The 27360-nt window shown below is 34.3% G+C and overlaps 1 protein-coding gene across 1 annotated transcript in view; it reads right to left on the reverse strand.

Moving 5' to 3' along the window:
• Positions 1-27360, reverse strand: part of CAMKMT (calmodulin-lysine N-methyltransferase) — a 220857-nt gene that overhangs the window by 4613 nt on the left and 188884 nt on the right. The window contains exons 8-10 of the mRNA XM_084285012.1: positions 14970-15044; positions 7966-8029; positions 1615-1746 (exon numbers count right to left, since the gene is read on the reverse strand). Coding sequence (XP_084141138.1) covers positions 1615-1746; positions 7966-8029; positions 14970-15044 — 271 coding nt within the window. The remainder of the gene's footprint in view (positions 1-1614; positions 1747-7965; positions 8030-14969; positions 15045-27360) is intronic.

The raw sequence follows: 27360 nt of genomic DNA on the forward strand, positions 1-27360 counted from the left end.
GCCTAAAGGAGGCTGGGGGAGGAGGAGCAACAAACAACACCATCGCAGATGTGATGACAGGGAAGAAAAGACATTCCCAGACTGGATTTAAACTAATGAAGCTGGGCATTATCATCTCCTAGTATGTGTCCATCCTACTTTTCACAGCTTCTGCTCAAAAATACTGCAGTAAAACGATCAGCATTTCCATAGCTACCTAATTTAAAGCTACTTCAGATATGTCTTCACTGGGTCACCACAATAATGACTGCAGTGGACACATAACCAGAGGAAGACAAAATAGATTTGTTTTCTAAGCAAAATAAACTACTCCATCATTTTAGACCCATCTCTTGGATCAAGATAACAACTATTACTCCTGCATTTCACTGCTGCAGAGTTGATTTGGATGCAGTGGATAATGAAAGAGAAATACTACCGTGAAAAAACATAATCAAAATCATGCCCCTTTTCAGGTGGCGGCAGATAAACAAAAACATTACATTGGGCCTTACATTTATATAATTTTATATGATAGAAAGTAAAGGTGGTAGAAGAACAATGACTGAAATTTATTTGGTTTTAGTGTGAGCAGACTCAGGACTACCTGAACAATAAAATGTACATATGTGTAGGTAGTTTTGATGGGAGTCTTTGAAGTATAAAATTACGTAATGAAATAAATATTTGTTCCATACAACATCATATGTGTGTATATATATATATCTATAAAGCATAATATGATTTCTATCCAACGGTGTTGCTAAACAGGAAAAAAATGCATTTTATTTCAATTCTGAACATGTCTATATTTTCAAAGACCAATTCTTAGAAAATTGCAAGAGGTTATGTCTATATAGACATAAGGCCATATGGACCTACAATAGCGGATTTCTTTTTGGCATGAAATAGAGATCTCAGAATTGCAAGTAATAAATATGATTTTGATAAGCACTCCCATGCAGGAACATAAGAAATTCCTAAAAAGTTTTCTGTGAAGCACCTTCCTCTTCATGTCCTGTATTACTCTATACTTATAAATAATAAAAAAAGAGACTGATAACAGTAGCTTTATGTAAGCAAGCTTAGAAATCATGCTCAGATAAGTGCTTTTGACCTAAATCTTGTAGCGCCTCGATCTGACATATAACCCCACAACTGTGAAATTCTGTATGAGATTTAGCAGTTTGAAGCTGCCAACTGACCCAGCCATAAAGCAGCCAGAGATAAGGATTTAAGGTACGATATGATACAATTAGACATTCACCTCCTATTTATTTCAGTCTATTTCAGTATTTAACCTACTTAAAAGTAGCAAGGTTTTTATTAAAATGTAAATGCTAGTGTGCCATATATTTATAGGCAGCTAACAACAAGAAAAAAAGGACTCTCATAAATTAGATTCCTATGAATGAAAAGGATAAACAGAAGATGCTTCTGCAAAACTCTTCTAGACGTGCAGAGATAAAGGATGGTTCTACCACACAAAATAATCAGATACAAAAATAGCTGTTCAGAAACAGCACACCTAAGGAGTACTTTAATCAAACATTTAGGTTACCTGCCAAAAGGACCATGATCTCTTCAAAATGCAATGCGGATTAAAGTGTTATCTAACACAAGCAGAAAACTAACCTTGGAGTGGAAGTTCGAAATGTGTTCATCATAATTTTCGTGTCTTTGAATAGAGAAACCAGCTTTTTCAGCTAGATTGCAAAACTGGTTTAAAGTATTCCCTCTGAGTGGAGCAAACACCATTGCTTTTCCCTGGAACGGTAAAAAGAGAATTTATACATTTTTAAAACTGGAAGGGAACCACATATAGTATACACCTGACTAAGCTTTTAATATACTCAGGCTGCAAAAGTTAATTGTTCTCTTGGTAGAACACTAAAATATGATAATATAAATCATTGTTCAAAATATGCAATATTTCTGTGACTAAACGAAAGCAAAACAGAAATAAATAAATAAATAAATATTTTCTTCAGAGATCTGCCAACTGCAATACATCTGCTCCTTTTCATATAATAGCAGTGGCTACAGATTACCAAAATAAAACACAGAAAAGGCATACAAACTATATGCTCAATGCAAAACCAATTTGTTAGTTCATTACAACACAAAGACTGTAAATAATGATTTTCTTTTTTTAATCTCACACATATAAGAGTACCTCCCATTTGATGTTAGTGGAATTACAACAGTGTAAAACAAGGCAAAATGGAAGGCAAATGAGACCCAATCATTAATTTTTTTAATGATATTTTAAACTACCTGAGTAGCGCAACTGAATTTGACCTTAATTTGTCAAATTGCATTTAAAGCACGACTTAATATTCTTGCATAGTAATTTTGGATCTTTCAAGATGATCAGATGATCAAGATGACATCCAGGCAATATTTTATGGTCCATTAGATAATATTTTGTTCATCCTTCTGTATTTAAGAAAACAAAAATGCTTGTACCTTGAACTGATACATTTTAGACACCCTGGGGAAAGTATTAGCCCAAAACCTAACCGACTTCATACAGCACCTCTTAAAATCTTATTTTCAAAATTAATTCTAATTGGCTGAGTATTATGTTCTGTCACATGGAATGAAAACTGGTTTTGAAGAGCTGAAAACAAAGGTTAATAACAACAAACAACATATCACATTGAGGGCAGCCACAAAGTTTACTGTGAGTCCTTTTATTTAACTTCTATATTAATGAGAAGACTAGTCTTTTAGTAACTACGACTAATCTGTGAGGTGCTGTAATCAACTAATAAAAATATTTTTAGGGGTCTGACAAAGTTATAAAAATGACACTGTAGAGGAATATTTTGCTTAAGAAAATGAAATTTTTGTATCAGAAGAAATCATATGAAAGAATGTCAGTAGGAATTTTGGGAACTTTTAGTGCTGATACAGATACTTGGTGAGGAGCATAGGTGATGAATATGTGTGCTACAGCTCTTGCACCCATACACTGAGACAACACTCACTGAGGTAGCAAGAAAAACTCAGTCAGTACCTATGATACGTATGTGTACTTAAAAGACTGCAGTCATTAATACCATACTACTGTATTTATTCTCAAAATGTCTCTGTGAGATAGAAAAATACTGTTATTCTCACCTCTCTCATGGAAAATTTAAGCACAAAGCAGACCAAAGAAAACATTCAAGGCAACTCATTCCTCTTCATTAGTGTAACTGTAACATAAATTTTGTGGCTAAACATGAGGTGCAAAAGGGTGTAACTCCCACCAAAGGCACTGGAATTGCTTATGTAAATGTTAGGACTGAATATAGGTTCAGGATGAAAAACATTAAACACAGGAAATTCACAATCAGTGTAAAATGTACGCCGTAACTTCCCTTACATCCTTGGCATGCTTTGTCAACAGCAAAAGTGGGCAGCTAAGGGAGCCCAAGTCAAGGGTCCTTCTCCTTCTGCTGCCATCTCATACTTCCTAGAATGCTGTTCTGCATAAGAAGGATGCTGTCCTGGCATAAGAAGGATGAGGCTTCCATGGAGTCCTTCATTTTCATGAGCAACTTCACAGAGCTCACTGTAATGGGAAATGTACAGCCCAGGGCTTTTACTGACCACACAGTTCACATGGGGATTTCAGGAATGGCTGAACTTTCTGAATTTCTGTGGGAAGCAAGCCCAATGTCAGCCACTGTTCCAGCAGCTTCAAGGAGGAAATAGGGCTCATACACCACCACCACCACCACCACCACTCTTACAGGTTTCAGTCTGGAGTCAGCAGACTATGCAATCGTTACTTCTCCCAGTGTAGACTAATTACTTAAAATGTATTTGAGAGAAATACAGCACAATAGAATGTAACAGGGTATGAAACATCTCTTAACACCGGACTGATAATCTTGAAATAACTTCAGAAAAGGTGAATGATCTTTTATATAAATCACGACACCACTCCTTCTGATCTGTTCATTAGTTGGTGTAAAAAGTCATTCCTCATTTGAATTTAATGCACATCGAAAACACTTGAGGACCTTAACACTGCTGTTAAAAAGAAACAAAAAACAAACAAAAAAAAAAAAAAAAAAAAAAAAAACCAACTGACAGGTAGTGTGGAGGTACTGTGGTCAATTCTAGTCTAATATAATTTGTGTTTAAAATACTTCCTGGTCAACTGTTTGATCTGTACAGTTCTTCTACTTGTTTTAGGGCTGTTTTCACATTTCTAATTTTACAATCTTTTTCATTTCTTCATTGTGTACGATAACAAAATTAGACCAGTGTCCTGGATCTACAATTGATGGACTATGCTAAGTTTATTTAATTCAATGTCTGTAATTTCAAAATGCCTCCTGTTTTAGGGTGATGTTTCATGTTCACAGTGACCTTCCCTCACCTGGGAAAATACTTCCAGTAAACTTGTGAAGAAAACCCAGGGGAAAATGTCTATTTCAGTTACAACATTGTGAATTGTCACTAAAATGCTGCAGTAAAGTAATGGGACAGATGTTGAGATTTTAGATATGACTATGACTGCCTTTACTCATCAATCATTATTAAATCCAGCCTTATTTGATGGTCTAATAACATCTGATTGACTTCATTGGGATTTTGAATGGATAAGCCACAGAATAAAAATCATCATTAAATAAAAAAAATTACATTTTTATTATGGAAATACACAAATAAGCAACAGTTCATTCTGAGACTAAAACTAAAATCATATTTTAATGATAGGAAAAACTAAATGATAGCAAAATTAAATGTACATAAATAAAGTAGCTTGCTTATAAGAGGAATAATATACTGCCAATTAAGATGAATTTGTTGGATGCAAAATTTCAGTGCCTAATTCTAGGAATTAGTTACAGGTGACATTTGCCTTTGTAACAAATTCAGATAAGAAATTCCAACCCCTAGTAATTTCAAAAGCTGCTCATTTCTGCCTGCATGAATTTATTGTCCTCTCTTTCTCTGCCAGAACTGTCCAAGAAGCCATACTATGAATCAGATGACTGAAATGACCAGAATCTGCATTTCCAGGAAAATAAAAAGTTACTGATGACACATGATCCTGTGACATTCTGATGCCATAAGGACTCTATTAGCCCCAAATAAATAACTACAAATAACATCCTTGATGAAAAAGGAAATGCCAATGATAATTTTTCATAAAGAACAGTAAGAATAGATAATTTCTGCTGCATTTCTCCTTCAAGACTGCTTTATAAGATACCTAATATCTTCTACTTACTCCACTTTTTCTTACAGTTCTCTGGCCTATTATTTTCCCTGAACTCTTCTATTCTAGTTGTACCTAAGTTGTATCCTATTTACACTTGAAAGATACCTTACGTCTAGATGTCTCTAACTTGTTCCTTTATCCATTTGCCAAAATATTACTATTAATGAAATGTGACTTCAATATTTGAGACAAATTAATTCATGTAGAAGAGTGAACTTCACCAAAGTAGTTTATGACTTATCTTGAGCATAAACTAATGCCCATAAACAAATCTTAATAATTACAGCTGACAAATGACTTCACTATTAGTTTATTTTTCCTTTAAAGTCTGAAGTATAGTGCCATTTAATAAAGGTTCCTCTGATGTTATGCTTGGATTTAAACAGAGTAACAAAGAACAGGAAAAACAATAACTATTATGTGTGTTTACGTCTTCTCTTGGGTTCTCAAATGAGCATATGAAGGACATGGGTCTTTCAAACTATGAGAGCATATGCTTGATGATATCTCTATTCAACGTGCTTTTTTTTTTTTTTGGAGAAGAGAGCTTATTTAAGATGTCCATACTCCCAACTTCTACCTCATACAATCATTTGCTTTCCACCTAGATATGAATTATTATTATTTTTAAGGCCATACATGCCATAACTGGATATCCATCCATATGGCTATGCACAAACTGGATTATGCAAATGACTTTAGGTATAAAATACAGTTTGGTTCAAAACTCTGGAACAGATGATGGGAACAAGTGGGAAGTAGCAGGAATTTCTTAAACTAGCTTTTCTGATGAAAGAAAGGAATCATGGTCTAAAATGCATAGAAAATATGTACAGTCTGTACTATTAATCATAGCTTGCAGAAGGAAGCCAGACTGGGAAGACAAGACTTAAAAATCTATTTCCCTTTACTGTATCTACTCTCACAAAGAATTATAGCTCGTGTGCCCTGAAAACTAAGGCACATTCTGAATTTGAATTAGCTGACCGGAGTTAAGCAACAAAGTCAAGTCGGTTTTAGTTTAAAGTCAGATCAACAATTTCTAGACTGTCTGTACATTTGAGCTCTGACACTATTTAAAATTTAGGCTTCCTTACCCTCACTGTGTTTTAATTCAAATCCTCCACTTGGGTTAATCAGCCCAGGTAAAGAATGCACGTATCTGTGCATATACATACATCTGCATGCACACATGCTTTTGCCAACTGGTGGGAGACAAAGCAGCTGGTAGCTATTATTCCACTCCAGCTAAAGGCTCTAGAGAAGTCACAGTTACCAGGGTACCTCTTATACACTTCCTGCCACTCACATCCTTTTCCCAAAACATCCTTTCATGGAACCAGTTACAGTGGCCAAGATACCTGGTCAACTGGGTGAGGGCACTGCTCTGGGCTGAAAGAAAACATTTTTTACATTTTTTTAAATTGAGATCAGCTTTGTGTTCCAGATCACCAAAATTATTGCATGCTGGCAGGTGATGTTTATGAATATTATTTTTGTGTAAAACACAAAAGTCAGAATGTATCAAACTGGGGAGGAGCTCCCTAACTGCCATTGCTGCCATCGACAAAAATATCTGGGTAACCTTTCCCCAGGGTGGCTACATTTCTCCTGTCTGTCTGGCAGCCTTGATCCACATCTCATTAAAATCATTCAGTCTTAAGTAACTTGCCTTAAGTCACTCAGGAAAGTCTATGATAGAACCAAGAATAGAAACCTTATCACTCTTAGCAAAGAATGGGATTACTTACATGACTAAAATGACTCAGTTTCTTAAGTCTTTGCATGTTTGAGTAGTCTATTCTTTTTACAGAGAAAAACTCTTGTACAAAAAGTAAAATGAAATTCTTAAGTAAAGTTTGGAGAACGCACTGCTAACATGAATACTTCTGTGCAGAGATGGAAAGTTTTCCATACTGAAAGGTTTGTATGGTAAGCTTGAAAGGTAGAGTTCCTGTTTCAAATTCTTTTTTTTACACAACTACTTTACATGTTTTCTCATATTCTTCTTTTGATCTCTTTCTTCTTCTTTTTTTTTTTTTTAATATTGAGATTCATGATTATTTGTTGGTTAGAAATACATGCATATGACAACTTGTTTTTGCCTATAAGTCTCTCAGATTTATTTGAATAGATTTATTAAAAAAAAATAATAATTTTTTAATAAATTTATTGGATTGAGATCTGTGACACTGAAGAAGAATGTAGCATTTTATTAAGCTATGTTCAAAAATAGAAAACATGTAAACACAGGCCTTACTCCATGGAAAAAGAAGTTTTAAGCTACAATATATGCATAAGGGGTTTATTCATTTCATACAAACAGAAATGAAAAGAAAAAATATTCTTTCATAATAAATAAATACACAATGACAAAGGTTACAACTGAAGGGATTACAAATGACAGAAGCCAACATAAAAACTTTCAATATTGTACTTTTACTTTAATATGAAGACATTATTATCAAAGGAAAATACTCGAGAAACGCTTTGATAAAAATAATCTCACGCTATCTTTGAAGCGGTTTCATTTATTTTACTACCCACTGTGTTCCTTATCAGAAGGCCAAGTATAAGAAGTTTCCTAGTTTATGATTAGGAAAGAATCTGATAGATTAGAAGACTCAATTGAAGTTGGACATAATAAGTATTAAAGTATTACATGACATTAATCCTGCCATTCCATTACTCTCTCAATCATTGTGCACAGACTAATTATTCTGAAGCCAGTGTTCAGGAGAAAATAGAAACATACTTACACTGGGTTGGAGTAATCTCTTTATTGCATCAACAAGGCTAGCTCTGTACTGGTCCAGAAACAGGCTGACATTGAGAAGAGAACAGAATCCAGATTAAAATGGGTTTTCAATTCTAATGATACTAATGCAGATAAGTACAAGGCTAATTACATGTGTTTACACAATGCTGTAAAAGAGAAACCATGGTCTACACTTCTGGCCAATTCAGATACTTTGTAATAAATAATAATAAAAAAAAAATATATGCAAAAAATAGGTAAAGCCTGAAGCAAATATTATTTAAACCAAAGCTAATCAGCATGAAACAAAGCTATCAGCATGAAACAGACCTTAATGTTGCTGATATTCACAGATCACATATGATAGCTATTAAAATACTACCCTATCAGAATTCAGGATCAATATACAAAGTTAACATATTAAATGCCTTTTTTACAAGGAAGGGAGGAATTTTTAGAAGTATTTTCGATTGTATTTCAGGTGCTCCTATTAAGAGTAATTTTCCCCCTTCCCTTTGTAACTGTGGCATTAATTCATTATTATGTATTATGTGTATTTGTTCTATCTATATGTCTATCTACTCATGTAAAGATTTACAAGCCCCTGCCTTCTCTCTTTTTCCTTCAAAAGCTATTCAAATACAATGACACAGATTGTACAGAGTTGTCCTCCCTCAAGAGTGAAACACTTCATCTCCAGCATGGGTCCTGCACTGACAGCAGCAAAGTCAATTTTTCCATGCAATGTTGCCAAGATGCTCAGCCCTATTTTGGTATGATTACCTCATGATCTGAGGGGATAATTCATTCTTCATGCCCCTCAGTACCTTAATGTATAAACTAATACCGGCAACCCGGGCGCCAATCACTCTTGACTAGGTATTTGTGGACATGCAGTTACTGTGGATGAGAGTGCATTTACAATGTTTAGTGAACAGCCATCAGATAGCAAGTGATGCCTTTCAGTCCTTACTATGATGGGCTGCATTTATATTGGTAATTCAGATAAGAAAGACTCTCTATCAAGCAGGCCACAAATAATGTGATTCTTTCTTCATTATTTTTCCATGTTTTCCTTGTAACAAAACTACTTCCCAGTCTGTGTCAATCTCAAGTTCCACACTAGAAGAATTTTGTCCATTCTTTATGATGCTTTTCTGCAACCTGCATTCCCTTTTTCTCAAACATTTCTTTCTGAAGTGGGTGATTTATTTTCCTGGTTTTAGATTTTTAAAAGCATATAAAGAATATATGAAACCACTGAAGAGAAAAAAGTGGTCTGCACACACACCACACACCAGTCATTAAGAACAAAATATGTATGGATATTTAGCTAAGGACACTCCACAGATACCGATGAGAACACAATATCAAGTAGCATAGGGTCAAGCAGCTGTATAAGTACTTTTCCTACTTGGGGAAAAAAAACAAAACCTATGAGAAGACTTGTCAGCAACCAAATTTCATCAGTAAAAGCTGGCAGAACCCCAGATTATGGTAAGACTGGCTATCCATACATTTCATAAAGAACATTCTGTGTAGAAATATGACATTATGAATTTCTTCAATAAAATATTGAAGTACTGGCTAATAATCCCTCTAACTGATAGCCTGCCCAAAAGGAAATTTAAATTTTAGTACAATGGCTGCTCCTCAACCTCAATTAATCTTACTGGAAGAATTGAACAAATGTTTGTTTAAATTTAATTCATTGAAACTGCAGCTGATCTCTCTAATATCTCCTGGGAGCTTTAATCACATTTGCCTCAGGTAGATCCCTATACAGATAGGTACCATAAGACACTACTTCACGAGGAACTTAGCCACCTGCAGAAGAGGTGGAATTTACTGCATGAGTCGTCTCCAAATAGAATATCTAAAATTAATTAATTTTATTCAACATGAAACACACACGTGTGCACACGTTTAAGACTTGCTCAGATCTTGTGTAGACAAGATTACATTCCAAATATATGAGGAAATTATTATATTGTTATTTCTGAAAGCAGTATAGTGGAAACACAATTTTATTTTACTTTGCAAGTGCTAAAATTCATTTTTCATGGACCTTGATACCATTTGGACTATGAGAGAAAAATACCATTTGGACTACCATGAGACAGGGGCACAACTGCTGCTGCCAATCTTGTTCTATTATGATGGAAGTTTTTCATCAGAAACTGAGTGTCCAAGAAATCCTAATGATGACATGACAACTTCAAGGATACCTTTTCTGCCTGATTCCCACTTGATATTTTGGTGGTACAGGTGACAGACTCAGCTCTGCCACATCCTCTGACCAGAGGTAGCATGGATGACTGGAAGCAACATTAGTGCAACTCAGCATTTACAGGGAGTTGCTCTATCCTCTATCTTCCCTCTGAGTCAGAAAATGCCTTAAAAATCCTGAAGAAGTAGTCAGATGATCTGTGAGGCAGACAGGTTCAGCATAGGATTTCGCCCGTAGAAGCAGGTTTAGTCACACAATTTCTCTTACCACTAGAATTTGTGTGATTAAATATTAATATAGCATACAGAAAATGTACCCCTTAGAAAATCCTTTAAAAGTTCATTGAAATTACATAGTATACCACTCTAAATCATTCTCACTTTCTTTCACATACCACAGTTCAAATTTGGCCTGGCTTACTTTGGTGGTTTCCATATTTGTTTCTATATTTTTTTTCTATAAAAAATTTATTTATTTTTTCTATTAAAAATATCTCACATTTATGTAGTAAGGAATGCAGAACATGGTTTATTGGCTTTTTTTTAGGCAGTGTTGTTAACTGAAATCTAGATGAACAGGCAGGTAACTTTGCCAACTTTCTCCTTTTCTTCCCTTCTTCTTTTCTTCCTTCCTTGCTTCCTTTCTCACTATCTACTTATTTACTTAAAATTATCATTAAAGCCACATGAAAGTTTACACCTAGATTGTATGGAAGTAACAGTAAGCCACAATGTAACAAAATAAATAAAACAGTTGATTCTCACTTCATTTCATGCTGTTTTGTCCTACTGTCTTGTGCTTTGCAACAATGGGCATATGATTACATTTTATAGGCTGTGATGTGAACTTATTTTCCTTTTTAAATATTTTGCATTTCTTTTTTAAATATTTTGCAATTGGTAAAAGAGTTTAGTTTACAGGTGTACATCAGACATGAATACATTCAGATGTTCATGTATAGTGCCTAGTGCATACAGCCATTTATATTTTTGTTCATCTTCAACTACTTGGCTAACATAAATTGAAAAAGAACTTACTTCTATATTATCAGATTCCAGTGCACTTGAAAGTGTGGGCAAGAAATCAGGCTTAAAATATTAAATTTAAATAGAGGAAGAACAGAAATCTTACCGCATTCATGCAGACAGATTTTCTTATTTTAAATGAAATATTAACAATGACAAAATGGACATAATTGCACATATGTAAAGAATATTTTAAATTCAGTTCTGCATACCTGGTGAATTCACAACTATCCATGACTTCAACAAGAATCTTAGCAGTGAAAGTAATGTGGGACAGGACTGCCAGCTTCAGCTGTGCAAATCCTTACATGTGTGCCAAACTTTAAGAATATGATCAGTCTAATTAAATAAATGTGTTTACAAAGTGATATGAGGATTTAGACCATATTCTGTTTCTATGTTAAAATTATATGTTTTAAAACTTGGTTTGTAAGAACCTGAAAAGCAAAGATTTTTCTGCTAGATCACACATAACATCCTTGACTATCTTCTTGGATTAAAGATCTCAGCAACTATTTTCTGAATCTATTTGTCTTAATACAAAAAAATAATCAGAAATCTGAGGCTCTCAAGAGCTTTGGATGGGTCTCATTTGCGGTCCGCCCATGCAGACACCCATTATTTCTTCCTTTCACTCATTCTTACTTTTACATGTCCAGCACCTGCATGACTTTGCACCCTCAAATGCAGGTCAAATGAAAGTCCAAAACTCTGGCATCCTCACCTGGCCTTGAAACAGCCCCTCAAAACAGCCCCCAGGTGGGCACATATGTTTTAAAAATTCCATTATTTCAGTAATTTCTTCCAGTGTGTCCTTCTTCCAGGTGTGGCCTTGCCAATATTTTATTTTCCTTATTTTTTATCTCATAGTTGACATTTTACAAGTTATTTCGGAACTGCTGAACCATGAAACTATTTTTATTGTCAAAATCCTGAATGGTTAAATAACGACTAGCTTTCACAGTTTGCCTCTTATTTATTTTATAATCTAGTTGAGCTACTAAATTTAGGTGTTAACTAATAGACTGTCTGTTCTGGGAAATAACTTATTTTCCACTCCTGCACACAAGGTTTATTAAAGTCTGACTGTAAATATATGAATATAAACATATCACTGCTTGTTGTAATCATGTACATTTTTACTTGAACCTCCATGTGGATTTGGAATATGTTTATGAATAGAGCTTGTTTTCATGTAAATGGGATCAAGCAGTACTACTGGTTAGCTATTCAGAGAATCAGACAATATCACCCTTGCTGGAAATACTTCAATAAAAATTTATCCATGTACCTAATATTTGAACTCAGATTTTTTGCTTTATAGTTCCCTGTTCTAATCCCAGATTTTATTGACTGACAATGAGCTATATGGTGGTGTTAAACTAAATGCAATCTATTCTATCTGTTTTTATCACTGCATACTTCAGGTTTCAGCTGAGGAGCTGTAAGAAAAGAGATTTCTTTTCCTCTTCAATGACAGCCCAAAAAATTCAGAAAGCAAAAATCCTGCCAAGAGTTCTCAAGCCAATTCTATATCTCGAAGAGAAATACATGAAAATGAAAAGTAGATTAGAGTTTGATAAAGCATGGAACATTTTTTTTCATCCTTTTCATGTATCATAAAAATCTAGTGTCCGTAAATAAAAGATTTTTAAAAGAAGCAAACAATAATGGGATTTCATGCTTATTAAACTATATATACGGGCCCTTAGAATAGGAAAATAGAGACAATTTGTGAATAAAAACATGTACTTTAATCTAATCTGCACATTTCTGTCTATTTTTTAGAAATCTATAAATATTTATACACTTACCTGAATCTTTAGTGCCTCAAAATAAATATACAAAATGCAGGGATTGAAAATGCATGATATATTTTACCTGTCATGTATGATTCTTTGTTTCCTAATGAAACTATACTATTTCCAAACAGACTGGGAGGAGTATTAGGCAAGAATATTACTGGGGAAAAACAAAACAAAACAAAACAAAAAAACCCTTAAGTCTTGCTCTGCTGTACTCACAGCACAAATAGGATGACATGGTGTATCAAGAATACAAGAGATGGCACAGCCAGGTTGTTTTGATATTTGCGTGAAGAACAAATTTAACTCTAAATCTCTTGGCAAGACCTTGCTTCACCCACATAATCTGGAGAACATCCATATGTGAGCCTTGTCTAAGCCTCCGAGAAGACTGCTGCCCTCCTGCTCATGTCCGCCAGCACTCTGATCTGACTTTCATACTTAATCTGATCTAATCCTGTCCAGCATTAACTTCATCTGTGCAATGAAACCTGGAGTATCCATTCTAATATTTGGTGAGGAAGGCATTTACTAAATTACTTGCTGAAATCATATGGTGTTGTTTAGCTCCTTATTTTAATCAGATGATGCATCTCTGAGGCACATTATCAGCGATTAGTTAGAAACCCTTCTCTGTCCTTTTTGGGAACAAAGAACTCTGAAATTAAATGCTAAGAGAAATGAGGCACTGTTGCATTCTGTAAACAAGCAGGTATTAGAAAAAGGAAAAAAGAGGACTAAATACACTTTCTTCAGTGCTATACAAAAATGGTAACTTCTGAAATCAGAATAGTTTGCTTAAATAGGAAAGCATCCAAAAAAAAAAAAAAGAAAAAAGAAAAAAAAAAAAAAGCTTTAGAGGAATATTTTATTAGAAGCCACTTAAAAAGAACATTGTTTAAAAAGACAATAGACAGCTTTGCACTTCCCTTTGCCTTTTTCCTCTAACTATTTCTTACTAAGGTACAGAAACCTGCTGAACTGAGCTGTCCTAGGAAGTTCTTGTTTTCAGAATTTGGTCTCTTACAATAGCTAAGTGCAACAAAATATAAACAGCTTTTTCTGCTTTGGACATTTAAAGGGTCAACAGGAAATACTCCTGATGGAAAGACAGACTTATTTAAAAATATCTACTCTCCTAAATTAAGCCTGCACATCTCTTTTTACACTTTCTTTATTTACATTATGCAAATAATAAATACTTTGCCATATAAAAAGTTCACATGCCATCTAGTGAAGTATAGCACAATTCTACAAATTCAGTCTCAAAAATTGTGTGTGTCAATAATCAAACCTATCTGCATAAATTATTAAACAATACATTGTACTGCAACATGTATTTACCTTTTCATAAAATAAATGCTGTACTCAGATATTTTTAATAAGAATTCTCTTACAATTAACATGTACCATCATAAAAAATAAAAAGCCTATTTCTACAAATACTGCTGTCAAACTGATTTAAGAAACAGAATGTGATGGGGAGAAAAGGGTTTTGAAATCTTTTTTCCCTCGGACAGATTTTCCGGGGAGCAAAAAATATATCCCCTTATATCAATAGTCAGATCTTTCCTAAGAAGTAAGCTAATTGAGCTGTTTGTGTTGATAAACTCCCTTTTCTCCAGACTGTTCCTCACTGAGCCATAATTATTTGCAATTTGCCTAAGTCGTCCATTTACTGATACGTCAAGCATGAAACAGAGGCAATTCCAGAAAATGGAAATGCTTCTCAAAATCAATCTTTGGGAAATAATGTGGTAGAAGTTACTGTGTGATAGAAGACTACCTTATAACTGTCACATGGAGATGAATATTAATTTGTTGAGGTTAAGGTGGCTTTGTGCTTCATTTGTTGACTTTGCTTAGCCATCAGCAAGCAGCACAGTACAATTACTCCAGCAAAGCTATTTTTCTAACATGAGTTTTATGATTTTTATGTACTTACCAGTCTGCACACATAACAATGTCAAAATGTCCTTCCAGTTGAGAGACATCTGTCTCATTATCCCATCGTAAAATGCTAGAGGAAAAAAAGATTTTAAAAAAAAAAAAAAAAGAAGAAGAGAAAAGGAAAAAGGACTTACATTTATTATCTTGAGATTTTTAAAGTATTAATTCTTATGTGACACAGAAGTGTTTTTAAAAGTATACATTTGTTAATTTCAAAGATGAATATAAAAGTATTATTCTGTACATTTTTTAGGTTTTAAATCTCAAAGGTAAAGAGCCCCCTTTTTATTATATCAGAAGGGCAATCCACACAGGTTCTTGTGAGTGGATCACCAACAAACATTCATTTCTGAGTTAGTGACACCTGTACAGCCTCCGATTTTTACCCCTTAACACCACTGTATGAGGAAGTGAAGCCCGAGTACTGACAATCTGAGTGAAATACAAATCTGCAGACCAGATGTGAATTCATGGATCTCCATTACATCTGGCAGGCGAGCCGGTCGTGTTTCTCATTGATGAAGTGAGCATTCACTTGGGCTCAGGGGAGGAGGGACAGGGCAAAAGAATGCCAAGCTTAACACCAGTGCCAGCAATGTCGCCTCAGGCAAGCTTAAAAATACAGCAGTGCTGACTCTGTCAACACCTATTCTCTCATAGGTGATAAGTTATTTAATTCTAAGATACCTAGTAACAGGCAAAAATGCACATATGTGCAAAGTTCTTCTTTGTTTATAAATGCTGCCAATTTATGTAGTTGCCATGAAGAATTTCATTGCTTGACTCCCTGTTAAAAAATAGCAAACCAGTGTTGGAATTTACTGCATACTTAAAATATCATTACCTCAAAGATTTGAAGCTGCATTTCTATTCCTAGGCTACTTAAAAATAAAATAAAATAAAACCCACCCTTCTTTTTCATTTCCCAGTTATTTATATTAGAAAGTAGATAAATATTTATGGGAAAAGCACTTGTGGGGGAAGGGTCTAATCTGATCTTGTCAGGTTGTGCATGCTTATCTCAGTTTTGTATGAGTCTTGACCAAATAGACCCTTTAGTCTTCCCACAGCTATAATCTACTTCTGGTTAAAAGCCATCTCCATTCACATACTACTCCCAATATTTAACTGAGGATCAGTTATAATATGTTCATTCAAAAATGTTCACTAAGTATGCAGGAAAAAAAAGGAAATTTTTTTACTTTGTCTGTACTATATGCAAAATGTTGGTAAACATACAGATTGACAGAAATAGACCCACAGAGAATTAAGGTAGTAGCACATGCCTGTTTATATGCACAGACAAAATTTGAGGGTTAATGCTTTTAAAAGATAGAAATTACGAAAGGAGAGGCCCAATGGGTTGGGAAAGCTTCGATTATGTGGGTCTCAGTGTATCTAAACAGATTTGGACTAATTAGCCCATTTGCCCTCCCGGAATTTACTGTGACAATCCAAAGAGAGAAAAGAGTAGATTAATTTAATTTTTCCTCCTCAAATTGAAAGTATTTCAGATTTTAGAAGCCTAGGTAGCTTTGCACACTGGCACGCAGCAGGCATCCAGTAGTGGAAAGTGACAAAGGAGAGTTCTCACTCTCAGCTGCTGGCTGCCTGCTGGCTACCAGTGGCTTTTTCAACCCTGTTTCCGTGGAAACTTAGGTTAGAATGGTGAAAATTAGGTAAAGGTAAGTTTTGTGGGTTTAAAGCACGCACTCTAATATTTTAAGAATCCTGAAGCAGAACTGGAAATTGGTAGATGAACTGTGAGCCTTAAAAGGCCACCTTTGGTTCTCATTGCTACAGAAACAGAGATCTGATCGGTACCACTATAGGGATTTGAATTATGATTTTTTAACCAGGCACAAAGGACATGGTGCAGATAGCCAAAAGCTCAGAAACCATAATGCTGAGCAAAATCTGGAGTAGATGAGTTTCCAGGAGCATGAGCAGTGGTGCAAAGTGACTGTCATGTACACTGCTACAAGGAGAGAGCTCAGGGCCCCACATCCAGCCTTAAGCTAGTTTTCCACCATTTTCCTGATCTGACATCAGGATTGGTGTTGGTCTCTCGTTCCATTACAGCTGTATTCCTGAACAGACGTATTCCTGAACAGACAATAACTATACAGAGGCCAGTGATAAATTTGCACACAAGATTTTCAAATTCAACTCACTCAGGATGTATGTACATTTATGGGAAGGACACAACTACCAGCTATATATATATTTACCCTCACTATCTTTAGACAAGTTCAAGTATGACCAGTAAGTGAAGCACATCTAGGGTACATGAAGCTGCAACTTCAGAAATTGTTTATGTAGTTAACTCTGGGTTACCTTATCTATACTGTTGTATGTTTAATGCTTACATGAATTTGCATGAAAACTAGCCATACATCTGCATCTGTACCTGTAAAGCAGACATGCCCCCACATGATTAGGGAATCAGAAATAATTCTGCTCAGAATCAGCATTATTACATCATTAACACTGACGACAGAATCAGCCTCATACTGAATCTGAATCAATTATTTTCAATTCTAGGACTGATGAAAGTAGTAAATCAGAGTCAGGACATGTATAAATACATCAACTATCAATAAAATTTCCCATAATCTAAATACAATTCCGGAATCTGAAGTACAGCAAAATCCACTGGTATTGCAAAACCTCTGAGAAAACTGAAGATGTGTGTATGCGTATCTAAATGTGTTTATCTATAAGTAGTAAGAGAGTAAGTAACCATACTTTTTCCAGGGATTATTGAGGATGTGACTCTTGGACTTTGTGGTCAGTCCTGAAATAAATTCTGAAGGAACCGTGAAGTAAGAGTTAACTGTATTTAAATTTAAAGAAAAACACAACTAGGAAACCCAGAAAAGTGTCAGCAACAGAAACCAAAAAATCTCAGTATTTATAAAGTTTCCTCGAAAAGAAAAGAAAAGAAAAGAAAAGAAAAGAAAAGAAAAGAAAAGAAAAGAAAAGAAAAGAAAAGAAAAGAAAAGAAAAGAAAAGAAAAGAAAAGAAAAGAAAAGAAAAGAAAGGAAAAGAAAGGAAAAGAAAGGAAAGGAAAAGAAAGGAAAGGAAAAGAAAGGAAAGGAAAGGAAAGGAAAGGAAAAGAAAAGAAAAGAAAAGAAAAGAAAAGAAAAGAAAAGAAAAGAAAAGAAAAGAAAAGAAAAGAAAAGAAAAGAAAAGAAAAGAAAAGAAAAGAAAAGAAAAGAAAAGAAAAGAAAAGAAAAGAAAAGAAAAGAAAAGAAAAAAGAAAGAGAAACAATGCCATGCCACAAAATGTCTTTTCAGTTGCCAGTATCATGGTAATACTTGGTAATACTTTCCTCTTGTTCTTTTTCCAGATAGTAAATCACAAAATAGATTATTTTCAGAAATACGGAAATTCAGATTTTATTTAGTAGTTACTAAATAATGAATAAGAAGCAGGAATGAATATTAACATAAGGATCTTGGTGCCAAACAATTGGGAAGCATAAGCAGAAGATTTTTATTGGGTTGTTTTTTCATTCTCTCTGAAGCCTTTGGGTGGTCATCATGAACACGTACATAAGAGCGAGAGTTCAAATTTGGACAGGAAAACAAAGTTCCTGAAGCTTCAGAATACTTGTTTTCCACTTTGCTTCCAGCAAAATAAGAAGTTTTAAAGCTATAATATTTTTATATCTCATATATAGAAGGTGCTACAGTACTAACAGATGAAATTATTTTCTAAGTTCAGAAAGTGTGCTTTTCACTCGATTTCTGTCTAAGCAACACCTTCAATTTTTTATTATTACTTTTTTAATAACATATTTAAGGTGTATAAAGTCCACTCCACATTTATTTTGTGCTGGGTTATTTAACTTTTATAACTTTAGTTTCATGAAATTGAAAACTAGCAATTTGTCTTCAGAAGAAAAGGGTCTGAAACCAATTGCAAATAGAAAATAGTTTGTGGGCTTTTTTGGCTATAACAAGAACATTAAAAAAATAAAACAGGATGTGAGGGAAAGACAACGGGAAATACAGTACTGTTAGTGTGTCTAGTGTTGTTAAGCCAAGCTGATGGTGACTAAAACTTGGTACTCACTAATGGCTGCTTTATGGCCTATATCAAATGAATTTAACCAGTTTTCAGAGGAAAAGTACCCACGTCACAAACCTATTACTATAATTAGCAATCTTGATGGCAGTCCTAGCAAAAAGGACAAGGACTGAAATGAGCTATAGAGAATGAACTATCCTCTCACATGCAGAGGTGGCTTTTCCAGGTCAGGGAAAAAGCATACTATCAAAACAGTCTGAGAAAATATGTACTGATGCTTTAGTTTCCTACACTGTCAGTCTTACACCATTCCAAAGTTACTTTTTCATCCTGATCTATCTTTTAAATTACCAAGTAAGCCAGTGAATGTGATTAGGGTTAAGATAAAAAGAACTGTAATGATAATAGAACAAAAAGATCAACTAAGGAAATAGAGACTGAAAAAAAGAGCATCCTTTCTTTATGTATTACCAGCTTACCCCAATGTCCTCTTGTATTTCAAAGAAGAAAGTAAAAAAAAAAAAAAAAAAAAAAAAAAAACAGAAAATTGGCAAATGTCACAAAGGCGTTTACGGCAGCAAGACTGCACACTTTTCCTGTACAGTAATTCTAATTTATGGAGGACAGCCCAACAAATGCCAACACTTTTTCTTACACTAGTGAAGCATTGCAGCAATCTACAATAAAAGATATTACCTGATTTTACCAGGTTTTCCTTTCTCATACAAATCCCTCATTACTATTTTTATTCAACTTCTGTTATTCAATGGTTGTCTTCCCAGTGTGTCTAGGCAGGTAACTTACATAAGAAAACACAGGTTAAGTCTCAGATAATAGAAACTTGAAACATTTCCAAGTCCCTCTGAGATGTTTTTGAGATGAATGGCATAGGTTAGAGTACCTCTCAAGTTAGCAAAAGAGTTATTGTGCGAATAAAGACAAAAAATCAAAATTCAAAGAGAGGACAAAAGACACAAAAGCCTGCCTTGCTTCAGTACATATTAATAGTTGTAATAAAGATTTTTAAAAAAATTGCCCCAGTTAGCAGATGAGCAGCTACCAAGAACCCCTATCTACCCACCTCTTCTTTTCATATTTTAATTTAGGTTTCAGTTTTTGAAAAGCATTATCATTGGTATGTATACAGGTTCAGGTAAAAGATTTTGTCTGGGGATTTATATGACTTTTTCTATGACATTAACCAGGGAAGTTCATTAACACATTAACAAAAGGCATCACCAGAATGTTTCTCCACACCTTGATCTTTGTTTGAGATTCCTCAATTTTGTATAAAGATCAAAAAGATGAATTTTAATTAGTGACAGAGGTGACGTACATGCCTGTCATTACAACTCCTCTGAAGAGTCTTGCAAGTTCGCCTATCATTTCCCCATTATTATTTTCTCATGAAGTTGCTCTTATTTCTCCATCTTCTTCCACCTCCAGCCTTTCTTACCATCACTGCCTCACTCTGCTCTGTCTCGTTATTCATTACTTCATTCCTTATGGAGTAGCAAGACACCAAGGTTAAACTTTGAACAACAGGTACCCAACATCAATCACTCTCCATCTCCTCACACGCTTCTAAACAGTTTGAATGCAATACGTAGAATTACTGAAGGAAAATTCCCACACTTCCAATAATTTTGGAGTTATTTAATTCTTACCTCTTTTTCTTGATCACTTTGGACATAACCATTAATTCCAATATGTAATCCAGATTTAGTTTTGACCTTCCTCTATATTTGTAAACCTCAACTCCGTTCAGATTTTGTCATTTCTCTTCATATAACTTCTCTAAGAAGTTTCCTATCTACACACTCAACTTTAACTCTTTAACCATGTCATCCTTATTAACGTCTTAACATCACAATATCATTCTCTCTTGAAAAATGCAGTCTTGCTAAATTAATATTTATTGAGTAGAGAAAGACTGTTTTTCTTTTCTTTTCTTTTCTTTTCTTTTCTTTTCTTTTCTTTTCTTTTCTTTTCTTTTCTTTTCTTTTCTTTTCTTTTCTTTTCTTTTCTTTTCTTTTCTTTTCTTTTCTTTTCTTTTCTTTTTTTCCTTTCTTTTCCTTTCTTTTCCTTTCCTTTCTTTTCTTATAACCTTGATCTTATAACCTTGATCTTTTTTTTCTTATAACCTTGATCTTTTTTTCACCTTTCTCTTTGTACTCCTCCAGGTAAGTTACAAGTGCTTTCTTCCAAACACTTCACAACAGTTCACTTTCCTATTTATTATCTCTCATTCAATATTGAAAGGACAAGTCCCTTCTTTAATGTCAGCCTACATTCTCCTCCTAGCCTTTCAAGATAGGACCTTTAACAAATTTCTTCCACTCTGTCATGAACAGACACAAACTCACTCCATTATCCTTGAAATTCCCCTTTAAAATAGAGCCTACAAAAACTGGAAAGAGGTTAGGCTGCTCTTGTGCCTCATCCTTTTTGTCTATTGCACTGACTACACAGGTACCCTTGTCATCCTTCCTCATGATATCCATCTCTGGTCTTAGACTGCAGACTCTCTAACAGAAATTGCCTTTTTCCTCTATGTTCATACAGTGCGTGGTACAACAACTCATGGTGAATCTCCATTACATTAATGTAGTAATATAAATTAAAAACAAAAAGAAAGAGAGAGAGAGAGAGAGAGAGGAAGGGAGGAAGGGAGGAAGGCAGGAAAACCAACAATCCAATCAAATCCAACAAAACCAAAACCAACAATCTTGGTTTTCCTGCCCAGAAGCTGCCTTTCAAAAGTGGATAACTAAGCTTCCCTTAGTCCTCATTCTAAGAGCACCTAAACTATATATTTTGCTAAAACTCAGACAGGAACATTACAGTTATACGTCATCAAAAATAACAAATGTAACACTCATGCTTCTGCTGCTACTGAATTTTTGGGACATAATAAATACACTGCATCCAAATACAACTGTTACAGAATACAGCTTTTCATTTTGTAGACACAATTCAGACTGATATATTTTATTATGGTATAGTCATTTCAAAAAGCAAGATAGCATAAGCATATGCAGAACAACCATGTATGATGAGTGAATGAAGGCTTTATAAAAACTGGTTTTGAGTAAAAATACAAAGGAAAAGATGTTTTCTTGCCCTATGGAAAACAGTCCATCCATGAATACATGGAAGATAATCAAGGGAATAAGAAAGGAGAAAAAAAAAAAAAAAAAAAAAAAAAGTGAACCGTGAACCAAACAGGTCCAGAAGGACTGAATGGGGCAAAAATTAAAAACAGCAGAGGGGATGTCATTCAGAGGTGCTTAGATTCTGAGGGCACTATGGTCTATTGTAATCAAAGATTTCAAATTCCTACATCAAGACCATATATCTCGGTAAATTAATGCACATTTCAGAAAGATATCCAACTCGATTTAAATACATTCACTGTTTAAGAAACTACCACTTCCTATAGAAAGATGTTCTAATTAACCATCATTCTCTGTCAAATTTCATTTTTTTCTAGACTGAATTTGTCGAGCTTCAATTTCTACATCTTGTTAGGTACTTGTAAGCTAGATTAAAGAGTTATCTTCTATTAAAGATTTTTTTCTCCACATGAGACTTTCAGATCAAAATCAATTCATTTCTCAACAATCAAGTCATTTCTTTGACAAGTTAAGTAAACAGAGCTCTTTAACTCTCTAATTTCCAAATCCTAATTCACTAATGCCTCTTTCTTGAATCTCTCTCATTTTTAATATCATGGGTAGTGTTTGAATAACTGCATATTAGCAGAACATTAATGAAATCAGCGAAGATGACACTACAAGCATTATTTTGTCAAAATTGAAACTTTGTCCCAATTTTCCTATATCTGTGGCAAAGATAACTCCTGTGAAGGAGATAGCTTACTGAAAGTGTGCAAAATGTATTTGATAGTTGTCTGTTAAGGTAGAGCCAAGGTAGATAAGGAAGTGTAGACAAAGGTACACTGGTAACAACATGAATCAGGAAACACAATGTAAAGGTTGGCTAAAATTATGGATGCACAAAAGGGCATATGAATAAAAATAATAATAAATAAATAAATATGATTCTAACATCTCATGGACATTTTCCTTTAAAACCCTTAAAAGAAAGACACAAGTTTTCTTATATCAGTGGTCTCCATCTAGCCTTCATGTGCAGTCCAAGAGGGTAGAAGAGGAATAGCTTTACCCAAAGACTGCTTTTAAAGCTAAGAAGTGACCAGCATAAAATACAGCCAAAAATTTAAGCAAAAATTATTTAAAATAATGTCATGCTATACCTTTAGATAGCATCTAGCTTTTCTGTCCCTTTTCTTCCAAACTTAAGAAATTTTACAATAAGGCTTGTTAATTTTTCACTTTTTTCTCTTCATATATTTTTACTTGGTCATATAAAGATGAAAGACAAAGCTACAATGTGATTTAAAACAAATTACATTTTTTATTAAGTAAACACAAATGGGTGAAATACACAAATAGCAGAGGCTTGGAAGTTGGTGAAAGTCAGCTGGTATTGCCAATCAGTAAAGAAAGTTATGAGAAATATAATACCTCCAAAAGCTGAAGTTGCATACAAATGCAGAAAGGACAACAAACTTGGAAAATTAAGTAAAATAATAAAATTAGGCAGGCTAAGAATGATTGTACTCTTTCTTTTATTCTAAATCTTCCTGCCACCTAATAGTCTGGTTTTAGAGTGAGCACTCACAGAGGATGGCACTATTTCAGAGGCAAAATTAATTTTTTGTGTGTTCACTGCAGAAGAAACTGAAGACAGTTTTACCACAGAACCTTTTTTTGATGGAAAATGTTCTCTGCAAAAAGCAGTTCTGCTTTACAAAACTTCAAGAGTTCTTCAAAGGGGTCAAGTATCTAGATAAGGGTGATCTGAATAGCACAGGCTGCTTTTGATTCCAAATGGCTATTGGCAAAGACCCTCACCAACAACATTTAAGGAAAGTAGACAGCCATGGGATGAGTCCTGGCATGGCTAAAGAATGGAACAAAAGACAGGGAACAAGGTAGTAGTAAATGGTCTGTTCTCAAAATCAAGGGAGACAAACAGTGGAGTTTCCCTGGGACCTGATTTATTCAACATGTTTACAAGTGATGAGCACTGAGGTGGCAAAGTTTGCTGTTGCTATGAGGCTGTTCAAGACAGTAAAGAAAAGAGCAGGCTGTAAAGAATTGCAGAAAGATGAAATTGACATTTTGGACGGTAAAATGGCAGATGAATTCAGTGTGGATAAATGCAAAGAGGAAAGGGGGAAAAATTATCCTTGTTTCATAAGGGAGGTAGAGTAAACTGACCATCACCAGGAAGCTCCTCATGTTATTACAGAGTTTCATGAAAATATTTGCTCAGTGCTCAACTGTAGTCAAACAGCAAATCACTGCTAGGCATTTTTAGAAGAGGAACAGAAAGAATAATTATGCCATTACATATATCTATAATTTGCACATACTTCAAATGCAGTACAGCTCACCCTCATCTGAAAAGGAGTAGAATGAAACTGGAAAAGAAATGTAAAAGGGCAAGTATGATCAGAGGTGTTGAATGGCCTCCACCTGAGCTGAATTTTCTGTGACAGAGAGCTACAAATTTACAATGGCCATGAACAGACAGACTGTTTATTTTTTCTTCTTTTACATACATAAAATCGTCAAATGAAGATGGCAGGAACCAGGAGGGTTTTCATTCTAACCAAAGGGCAGGAAATTATTCTTTTGGCAGCCTCCTCCTTGCCAGTAGATGTTGTGCATACAGGAACATTACACAGGGAGACTGGAAAAGCAGTTCAGAGAAAGGGATTCCTTTAAGGTTACTAAGCTGACAAACACAACTAATTCAATAAATATGTCTCAAAAAGTTTGAATTTACCAACATCAATTTGACGAATGAAAACATAGAGGGAGTCTTTGTTAAAGCTGTCCTATGGTGATAGAACCTGTTACATGATCCACTGAAATCAAGAAGGTTAGAAAGCTGGTTTATCTTAAGTACACTGAACTAAATGTAAAATATTCACATGCTACCAGTTACAGAATAAGAGGAAATTAATATAAGAATGGGACCAGGACTATGTAGTAGTGCTCTATCATTGAGACCTTATCCTACTATTATGCTGAGTGTAATTTAGTCTTTAGAAAGGCTTTTTTCTTTTCTTATCAGGCTTAAATCAGGAAGCCTGTAAATTTTTATAATTGTAAGAAACCCTAAAATTTTCAGTAACAGATGATAACCCATCTGCTAACCTTTAAGGAGCAGGAATTGTCACTTTTGGCCACTTCCTTATACTTTCCTGGTATGAGTTCTAATGTTGACTACAAAATCACCTGAATGTATGATACACTACTACTAATCAATTCAAACAGTGCATCATGTAATAAGCATTTCTCTCATTGTAATGTAATGTAATCTCTCTGGGGCAGCTCTTAGCAAAACAGTAGAGTTGTTCATGCCTGAAACTTATAGGTCCCATATCAGTAGTAAGTACACAAATTTTCTTCTTAACATCCAATCTTCTCAGACAAAGGAACTTGGTGAACAAACTACTTGTTGGACAAGAATAAAAGAGTCTGATAACATTTAGAATATACTGCAAATCCTTTCTTTTGATAAAGCTTTTCCATTGTGACATTTGTAACAACAACCATTTTTCAAAATTCTACAACATAAACCTGTACTTCAGGAAGATTTCCACGTGAAAAAGGAAGAAAAAGAGCAGAGATTTTATGACTGTTATTCCTAATTTAATTGTTTGTGGACATGTTCAAAACAATGATATAATGCATGTCAAAGTAGAAATGATGGTACAAAGAATGCTATCAGGATAACTTGTATGCTATGTTGTGGTATAAAATTGAAGTGGTTCAAGAACAATTTCAGAATGTGAAAAAAATAAAATCATCAAATCTATACATGATATTAACAATTCACTTTTCTATGGCAAGTCATTATTAGTAACTTAGTGGCATTACTATACCTATTTCCAGTAAGTGTTAGCAAAAAATTCTGAACATACTCCTGGAATCTAAAAATAAACTTGAATTGTATAGCCATTGCTGAAGTAAACTGTTTACTAAATATCTATTATTACATTATAACACACAATATGACAAACTGCCAGTTTGGCTTACATTACTGTACTTTTAAACAATAATCAAGAGTTGGCAGAGAGCTAGATAAGTGTTCATTTACTGCATTTTGTATAAATCTAAATAAATAAATGTATGGCAGGTTGTCTTAATCTAACATGTCTTGGCTGATACTGGATTGCTTCTTTTTGTACCATACATTTTTTGGCATATTCTCCAAGTCTAGATTTGAATGTCAGGAATATCATAAACTGAGTCTCATACAGATAATTTTTACTCCACGTGCAAGGAAAACAGTACAAGATCCCAAAGTGAGATGGAGGTGTAGTGAGAAGGGTTGATTATTTTTTATATGCTATAATATTATAATTTTGCACTGGACACTGTTTAAATGATACATCAGGGTGAGGAACATGTAGAGCTTTCTCCAGATTAAATTAATGTTAACGTATATCACTTAAATCATGTTCATTTGTCTGCAAGCTCTGATCAAGGAAAAAAAAAAAAAAGTCACCTCATATCACTGCAAGCTGGTGTTGCATTCTTCCCTATGAAACATCACGGTTTCTTGTCCTTGTCTTTTTTTCTATGCAAACCCCAGGTTTTGGGTTGTAGGTAAAATGAATCAGGGTTACAGTAATATTTCAGATATTACATCAGCCTTTTAAGCTTTTACAAGGCCTTTAGAAGTGATCAAATAACTTTGTTACTGTCTTCATCACGTCATTACTGAATCTGAAGGACTGATCCATCTATTAGTAGTTAACAAAGAGCTAACCTAAGCAAAACCTTAATTTTTATATGAGATATCAACTATTAATTTGCATGACATAAAGAAATACAAGATGATTACAGTCATAATAACAATTATTTTATAATAATCTACAATGCTACAATAAACTTGCAAAAGCCTTAAGAATGTAGAACTAAAAATCAAACTAAGTTTTTATTATGAGAACCTTATGCTTCAATACAGTATTTCACTTTATTTTGTGATTTAATTATTTTTAATGCAAATAAGACCCCAAATGCTATTGCACTAAGTTAAACACTTGACATTTTTACTCCTTAAAATGCAATATTTCATGAAGTCTAGATATGTTTATTAATTAGTGATTATTAACACCCAGTAAACAACATCATGTCTTGTAAAAACACAATCTTTCTTCACAGCATGAAGCCGAAATCTATTATTCACTGATTCCATATGCTGAAATACACTCAAATGATCACAAATGACCTTAAGCATTAGA

The sequence above is a fragment of the Netta rufina genome (genome assembly GCF_964035555.1).
Source record: "Netta rufina genome assembly, chromosome: 3".
NCBI lineage: Eukaryota > Metazoa > Chordata > Aves > Anseriformes > Anatidae > Netta > Netta rufina.